Genomic DNA, 9,135 nt, shown 5'->3' with positions numbered 1-9,135 from the left:
AAGTTTTCCTTTTTTTTGGTCCTGGATTTACTTGCTATATTATCTTAGGAAAAATGTGCTTTTCAAAACTGTTTTTTTTTTTATTGGACATTGATGGAGAAACAGATTTTGTGTGCAAATAAATCATAAAAGTGGTTTATTTTGTTTAAAATCTTATACATGTTTGAGGTGACCAGGTGGGCCTTTTACACCACACACGGTGTAAAAGGCACAAAGTATTTATACAAATACTTGAGTTAAAGTAATGTTTTGAATAATATCTAAGTTAATACAATCACTTTAGCAAAGTTTGAGAAATAAAATAATTTATTATATTTATTTTTCTAAATTATTTGTTCAATAAAATGAGATTCTTTAAAATATGTTTATTTTAAAAATGAAGGAAACAAAAAAAGTAAAGATTTCGAAAGCAATGAAGGAGATCCCCACCGCTAATAGTTTAAAATGCAGTAGTAACTATAAATGACATTTTATTATTAATATCATATTTATATGATATTGGTTGGTTTCATTATAAATATAGTGATTATCTCTGAAGTGGACACCCAGCTTAATGTATGATATTTACCATCTGAATCTAACCATGTTATGTCAACAAATGGAAAAGTCAACCAGCCAATGTTTTCAATTAAGAAATAAATAAATTAAACACAAAAATAGGCATACCTTTAAAGTTAAAGTTGTCACAGACACAAAAATTAAACGAAATAGCCATTTCAGAACACATTGTCAACCAGTAATCTGAATATTGGTGATATTGTTTTATAATATGCAACTTTTTAATGGAAAAAGCATTAATAATTATTTTATTATTATTTATTTATAATTAAATACATTTTTAAAATTTTCATAAAATCATGACAGCAATGTTTACGTGTAAATAGGGGGGAAAGGGTCCAGGATATTGCTAAATATCAGCCAATAAATGAAAAACAGTTATAGAAACAACTTTTAATAATAGCCTTATTTTTTCTGAAATGTATATTAAAATCTATATCCTATACAGTAGGGTCAGTTATGACGTCAGTTTGTAGGCCAATCCAAAAGGCTGTTTGTAATGAGTTCACTTGGAAGTTCCCTCAGGGGTGACGGTTTTCAATTAATGAGCAAAATAAGATATGTAACTTCACTTAAAGAGACTTTATTTTGTTCTAAGACAAATTACATCAGTCATACCTCAAACATGAAACCTGAAGCCTGTGCATTTTAAAAACATAAGGTTCTACTGTCACCTCAGCAGGATGGTGTTCATGTATGATAGTGTTTTCAGCCCTGTACTAGCTAAACGGAGGTCACAATGCTCCCGGTTTCACTTTTTTCTAGAATGATAAATGTATTTTCAGCTAACATATCTGAACGTGGAAAGCTATTTGCAGTATAGGCTAGGCAGTTGAAAATACAATTATCAGCTTGGTCATACAGATTAGATTTGAACAAGCCTAATGAGTTTTCAGAATCATGCGAGATGGTTTCTGACCGTGACATTGTGTTCTTTCAAAGACTCGAGAAAAGAAGCTTGCTTTGATTTATTGTAATTCTTCAGATAAGAAGGCTCTAGCAGTACAGAACTAGAATTGCTGTGATGGGCATCTTACTTTTAAATCACTACAGATGTAGTCCGCTAAAAACGGCAGAGCCATAAAGACCAGCCTCGGGGAAACATTAATATTCAGCAGAGCTGCACCACTTAAATCATGACCGTCTGCAGTATGAGAAATCACCAACCCAAACAAACCCAGGGAGAATTGATGATAAATAACTGTTGTTTTGAATATATAAAAGAATTACTTAACTACGACAATAATATATTACATGTGATGAAATCGTGTGCTCGACAGATTGTTATACAAATAGTCATTTTGTTTTTACGTGCACACAAAAGTCCAGGTTTTCAGTAGACAAGAGACATTTAGAAACCCTAAATCTTATCAGCTTACCAAACCAATACTGTTACTGCATGGCTTCTCTTGTGTGTTTGAATGAAAATGTCAGTGAACAATGTTCTTGCCATGAGTTTTACCATGTTTGTCTTGCAGCAATAAAGAGATTAAGGTGAGGTCACGTGTCACACACTTCAGAGACAAAGATGAAATATTATCAGACCCAGAGGAAAGAGAGTGTGAAATACTAACTCGTATCATGACCTCCACCATACAAAATATCCACACATCATGGCAAGTTCAGCAAAGCATTCACGCAGTCTAAATATTAGGACAACACTGCACAGATTTATGCATCAACAGTGGCAGACACAGTCATAGTGGAATGCCGTTACTAATGACATTTCCCCGAATGTGTGAAATAAGAGCCGTTTCCTCTGCCTGAGACCAAGGGATGAGTTTTAAAACACTGATGTTCTGATGTGCTCAAAGCTTGGCTGCAGCACTAATAAGAATAAATGACAGCTGAAAACGGCATCTTCCAGATGAACTTATGTATGGTTGCTTTATTTTGAGACTAATGTTGGGTTTGGCAATGTCATCGCAGGTTTGGCTACTAGTTATGTTCTCATCTCCATGACACTTACTTGAATTACAAGAGTAAAACAACTTTCCACTAAGCATCTAACCTTTTTTGAACAGTAAAAATCTTTGCAGAAATCTCAAAATCAGATGAACATTTGGACAAATGACACTCGCTGACCTGTAGGGCTCCCAAAATAAAGAGTTGAGTTGAAAGGACATTTTATCTTTAATTAAACAACACCTTTCTAAAGTTTGGGGTCGGTATGATTTTTTTAAATATAAATTAATACTTTTATTCAGCAAGTATGCATTAAATGGATCAAAAAATAACAATAAAGACTTTCACGGAGTCAGAAAAATATTTCATATAAATTATTTTAACCTTTCCATGAAAATGACAGCTGAAAACGGCATCTTCCAGATGAACTTATGTATGGTTGCTTTATTTTGAGACTAATGTTGGGTTTGGCAATGTCATCGCAGGTTTGGCTACTAGTTATGTTCTCATCTCCATGACACTTACTTGAATTACAAGAGTAAAACAACTTTCCACTAAGCATCTAACCTTTTTTGAACAGTAAAAATCTTTGCAGAAATCTCAAAATCAGATGAACATTTGGACAAATGACACTCGCTGACCTGTAGGGCTCCCAAAATAAAGAGTTGAGTTGAAAGGACATTTTATCTTTAATTAAACAACACCTTTCTAAAGTTTGGGGTCAGTATGATTTTTTTAAATATAAATTAATACTTTTATTCAGCAAGTATGCATTAAATGGATCAAAAATAACAATAAAGACTTTCACGGAGTCAGAAAAATATTTCATATAAATTATTTTAACCTTTCCATGAAACTTGCCATCAAAGCATGCTAAAAGAAGATTACCCAAAGAAGAAAAATAAAAAAAAAACAAGCACAACATTACGTTTGCAACATTAATAATGGGAAGAAATGTTTCATGAGCACCAAATCAGTATACTAAAAGGATTTCTGAAAGATCATGCGACACAGAAAAATGGAGTAATGGCTGCAGAAAATTCAGCTTTGCATCACAGAAATAAATTGTATTTTATAAATTTATTAAAATAAAAAAAACGGTGATATTTCACAATTACTATTTTTACTGTATTTTTGTCTAAATAAATGCAGCCTTGTTGAGGTATGATTTTTTTAAATATAAATTAATACTTTTATTCAGCAAGTATGCATTAAAGGATCAAAAAATAACAATAAAGACTTTCACGGAGTCAGAAAAATATTTCATATAAATTATTTTAACCTTTCCATGAAACTTGCCATCAAAGCATGCTAAAAGAAGATTACCCAAAGAAGAAAAAATAAAAAAAAACAAGCACAACATTACGTTTGCAACATTAATAATGGGAAGAAATGTTTCTTGAGCACCAAATCAGTATACTAAAAGGATTTCTGAAAGATCATGCGACACAGAAAAATGGAGTAATGGCTGCAGAAAATTCAGCTTTGCATCACAGAAATAAATTGTATTTTATAAATTTATTAAAATAAAAAAAACGGTGATATTTCACAATTACTATTTTTACTGTATTTTTGTCTAAATAAATGCAGCCTTGTTGAGCATAAGAAACTTCTTATACTGACCCCAAACTTTTGAACGACAGTGTATTTTAAGATCAAGTATCATCAATCTTGCAATAGTTTTTAGCTTGATTGGGGGGGGGGGATAAATGTGCTAAAGTAGATCTTTGCATCCATCTAAAATGTTCTGTGAATCTTACTTGAAGTGTGATGAATATCTAAAGCACTTTTGCAGAGCTTAATATTAAAGAATATTCTCTTTCCTTCTCTCTCTGTTCATTGATCCAACTGCCGATGGTACAGAGATGTGCTTGCCCAGTTTTCTCTGATGCCTGTGAGCTCAGCACAAATAGGAGGTAGCAAACAGAAAAGCAATACACTTGACCGAAGCCCCATCTGGGTTTGTTGCTTACTCCTTCATTTCTAAATTCAATTTCCTTTTCTCTGAGAGACTAAAGGATCAAACCCAGAAACTTTATGTCTGTAGGTTACATGCGGATGACCACACAAGTGCACAGAAACACATTGGACAAGTTCTTGTCAACTTGTTTGGGTCTTGAACTTTTTTTGATCATTGCATATTATTTATAATTGCCAAGTTTGCTTTTCTACTGTGATGGATATGGTTGTTTGTTTGTTGAATGTTGGGAATTAATTCCCAACAATCTCCATATTCAGATCTGTGTTGGCACATGAATGTGTGGTTTCATAGTTTATAAGCTATATTCTAAGATGTTCTCACCTTCTTCTGTTTGCTCCAGTTCCCTTTTGCTCTGCTGTAGAGTCTCTGGTGTACTGTAAGGTTGGAAAGAAAAAACACAGCATTGATCTCCAAGATATTCCTTCCTTTGGATGCTTTTTCCACTAGTTTTTTTTTCCCCCAACGTAGCTCAACCTGCTCGACTTGATTGTTTGTCTATTCCTGACAGTCAGGTCTTTTTGTAAATGCACCGCAGTGTACTTTCAGAAAGATTTTGGGGGGGCTCAGATGGGTTCGTGTATCAGCAGATTCTTCTTTTCTTACCCTCATGCATCATCCTTTTGTCAGAGTGAGGTCATCCAGAAAGAAAAATGTTTTTTTTAATAGCCCATGTATGTTAGACCGCAATAGGCATGTCACGATTAATCGCAGTACACAGTCAGCTCACCACCAGAATACTAATGAGACTTGTGATTACTATCACCTGGTTCTCATTTCCTCTTTGCGCACTAACAATATTATTTAAGGACTACACATGTTGCCATGCATTGCAAAGTCATGTAAGTATTCTAATGCTGATTCAAATCATGTTGCAATGTGTTTTGAGTTGCAGGTTTTGGTTATTTTTTCTCAAGTGTGAATCTCTGAACATAGATTGTCAATTTTTGTCTTAGTTAGGTTCCTTAAAAGGCATACTTGAGACATTTTTGATCAATTTAATGTGTCCTTGCTGAATAAAAAAAAAAAATATATATATATATATATTTTTATTAAATCTTACAATCCCACACTTTTGAACAGTGGTGTGTCCTGTTGCTGCCACCATTTTATAAAAACAATAAGGGTTAAAGGTGATTTTCTTTTCTATTAATGCCTGAAAGCACCTCTTTCCCATGATTCCCAAACACAATAGAAGCAAAACGAGTTTACCTCGGTCAATCGTCTCCTGCTTTCTGGCTTAACAGATCTTTCAGCATTGTTATGAGCTAGCAAACAACATGTTGTTTATTCTGTCTAAATTTGTCTTGTTTGTAAAAGATCTTAAAGAAGCTCAGTGACAGATTCTACTGTTTACACCACGGTCCACCATCACTGTTTTTATAATAAAGAAGTTGTCTCACGTCATGCTTCTCATACCAATTTATTTTTAATGCCACATTGTGTATGCATAGATTGTAGGGAGTGATAAAGCATGTCAGAGCTTGGGACACTGTGCTAAATGAAGCTTTGCCTCTTTTTTTTCCCCGTTTCTAGACTTCTAATGATAAATAGCACAGTGGTGCAGACCCTTATGAAGATAGCCAAAATAAACTGGTTGATTTACAAATGACTGTTGAAGTAGTGTGTAACGTCTGCCCAGTAATATGTTTTCATCTTCCCAGTTGTTTATTCATATTTGTGGTGCACTGTAATATCAGATACAGTATGAGGAAATGCTCAGTGAGAAGTTAAATACAGGACACTATCTTATACTTAAAAAATGGTGTAGGATTTACTTTGAAACAGTTTTCACTTAGAAATGATTAAATTTCACAAATAATTACAAATAAACAGCAACACATTAAATTAAACTTGAAGACTGGAATAGTATAGTCTTGTAAATTGTACTCCAATAATTGTTTTATTTAGAACCTTGAAAAAAAAACCTTTTTCTCAAATGTCAATTTTGAAGTACTGTAAATGTCACTCTTATGGAATCAAGATCACATATATTACATTTTTAGTTTTACCTTTGTGCTTGTGTAAAATACAAATTAAGAAAATATTTTTAATATAGCTAAACCATATTCATGCATTGTAAAAATGTTTTTTATTGTAAAAAAAAAATGTAAATAAAACAAAATACTATTGGAGTATGTTTTAAAATAAAATACCATTTCAATTTTCGGTAACACTTTACTTAAAGCCTTTATGTATAATGCATTATAAAAGTAGCTCTAATGCATTAATTATACCTTGTAATGCACCTATATAATGCATTGTACACTATGCATTTTAAATTTGGTTGTAATTTTATCCAACAAAATAATGTATTACAACACATTTAAAATACATTATACCCTTTATAATGCATTATACATTAAGGCTTTAAGTAAAGTGTTAACCAATTTTCCTACTATAGAATTCCACATTTAATTCAGCGTGTTCCTTGCTGTTTGTAATTATTTCTGAAATTTACTAGGAATTTGAGTGGAGTGAAAATGGTTGACTTTTGGCTTTTAAAGGTGAAATGTGTAATTTTTTATCATTAGACACAAGATTTTAAAAGCACTGACGATGCAGAATATTGAATCAAACAGGTTAAAACAAGACCACAGAGTTGAAGTACAATGTTCTGATCTTTTCGTTGTATATTTAAAGCTGGCTTCTTATCCTCCACAGCAATGCCCTTCATCATTTCCATGTTGCTGGCCAGTCTGAACAGCTGCTGTAACCCCTGGATCTACATGTTTTTTGCTGGGCATCTCTTTCATGACCTGAAGCAGAACCTGCTGTGCTGCTCCGCGCTCTATCTGAAATCCTCTCAGTGCCACTGTGATCCGGAGCAAGATTCCCGTAAGAGCAACTCCTCCACCTACGTCATCAAAAGTGCCAGCAGCCAGCGGAGTATCACCCAGACCTCTGTCACATAAACCAGACGTACCTCAAAGCCAGTTTTTCACATTTTTGAAAGCCAGACAGGAAAGCTAGAATATAAACCCACACAAGACTGCAAATGTCACCATCAGTTTGCTTCAGCTGTGTTTTCGGTTGGGAATTATTCAGAATGTCATTTTCATTACTCTACTTCGTTTTCTTATCTCTGAGGACCTTGAGCAGCAGTAGTCTATTCCTTGCCTTCATGTATTGTGTTTCTAGACATTACAGAAGGAACATCATTCGATTCCAGACTGTGTTTATGGGTCTGTTTACATTTAGTCACACATCGTTTGAATTGCTATCTGATTGTGCATGCGCATTCGCTTTGACCACATAAATGTGTCTTGTTGCTGGGCACCAAAATTGGCTGCACTTGATGTGGCTCATAAAAACAGGACGTGGCTGAATTAGCTTTGACGATTGTGGTACAAAAGATAACAACCATAATGTGCTGCATTCTGTTTGGGGCTCACACAACCTCCATACGCTGATGTAGATATGTTTAGGAGGAGCAAAGTTTGCATATGTGGCCTGAAGAGCCAGATGGATTTACACTTGGCCGAGTCTCAAACCGCCAGATCGGATTTCTGTCGCTCTTAAGTGTGTCTTAGAGTGTCCAAGTGTAAATAGCCCTGATATGATGTAAACATGCAAAAAACAGTCAACCTTAAAGGGATAGTTTATCCAAAAATGAAACTTTCATTATTTACAGTACTCATCCTCATGTCTCCCCTTCATGAAAAAAGCAGTGAAAAGTAATGCAATTTTCACTACTTGTTGTGAAAAATCAAGTTTAATATACATTGTATTGAAGATGACAGCAGGTTATATCATTTTATGGGTTATGAGGATGAGGAGGTTAACAACACACAGATGAAAACAAGATGTTGATGACACATGAAGTGTTTCTTCTGAAACCTAATGAGAAACATGGCCAGTTGCTCTTTTTAATGAACTTGTCAAAAGAGAGTACTTTGGTTTGTTTTAAGAAACCCAAGCACTTTTAATTTTTGGCACATACATGGTTATGTTGTTGTCACTGTTCTTTATCATTTTACATGTAAACTTTACTGTCATGCCCAAAGGACCACATCTCTTTGCGAAATGTTTCTGCAGTGCATCATGGTAATCAATCATGGCAAACACCCGATTTGTTTTCAAAAAGTGAAGGACTGATTGGTTACTCTTTCGCTTTTATGCTTGTTTGTCTTGTAAGAGAGAGAGTGTTTGTAATCAGTGTTTATTCCAGTTACATATTTTGCTTAATATCGCGCTTAAAACCTTTGATTTCAGCCTATGTTTGTTGCTTCATCTTTATAAAATATTCTAAAGAAAACACGTTTACAAGAGGACAAGTGAATTTCACATAATTGTTTATGAGTGCTGCAAGATGAGAAGGATAAAGAAAATGATAAAGGCAGTATTAACAGCAGAAAATATTTATTTTATAAGGTTTAAATACACTGTTCACTGAAATGCTTGTTACTTTCCCATTTAAAAAGCTACTGGTTTTTCTTCCTGGAAAATATACTGCCTATTTCCATTCACTCTGTGTAGCTGAAGCTTTTATTTATTGAAATAAATTGTGTGTTGATATGTCTAACTGTGAGGAAATCTGTTGAAAAGTGGAGTATAATAAGCCAACTAAAGTGAGGAGTTGAAAGCAAATAGATCGAATTGCAAAGTCATAATATTCTTCTGGGGTGCAGCGGGAAAGACAGTAGAAGAATGGGGCTATGTGACTCATCATGGCTGTGTCTGTGTGAGTGGGA

At 34.0% G+C, this 9,135-nt stretch overlaps 1 protein-coding gene across 1 annotated transcript; it reads left to right on the top strand.

Moving 5' to 3' along the window:
* The first annotated feature begins 5,238 nt into the window (after window positions 1-5,238).
* LOC107749620 (isotocin receptor-like) lies at window positions 5,239-8,631 on the top strand. The gene is made up of 2 exons (XM_016564787.1): window positions 5,239-5,283; window positions 7,106-8,631. The coding sequence occupies exons 1-2, from the start codon at window positions 5,259-5,261 to the stop codon at window positions 7,354-7,356; spliced, it is 276 nt and encodes a 91-aa protein (XP_016420273.1). The 5' UTR covers window positions 5,239-5,258; the 3' UTR covers window positions 7,357-8,631.
* Window positions 8,632-9,135: the final 504 nt, after the last annotated feature.

The sequence above is a fragment of the Sinocyclocheilus rhinocerous genome, unplaced genomic scaffold, assembly GCF_001515625.1.
Source record: "Sinocyclocheilus rhinocerous isolate Xijiao unplaced genomic scaffold, SAMN03320098_v1.1 scaffold3680, whole genome shotgun sequence".
Classification (NCBI taxonomy): Eukaryota; Metazoa; Chordata; class Actinopteri; order Cypriniformes; family Cyprinidae; genus Sinocyclocheilus; species Sinocyclocheilus rhinocerous.
The sequence above is the reverse complement of the archived record's forward strand: the minus strand, read 5'-3'. Positions and strand labels throughout refer to the sequence as shown.

Coding starts and splice junctions, on each gene's coding strand:
- LOC107749620 (XM_016564787.1), top strand. CDS start 5,259: ATGTTGCCATGCATTGCAAAGTCAT. Junction 5,284..7,105: donor GCCATGCATTGCAAAGTCAT/GTAAGTATTCTA, acceptor TATCCTCCACAG/CAATGCCCTTCATCATTTCC.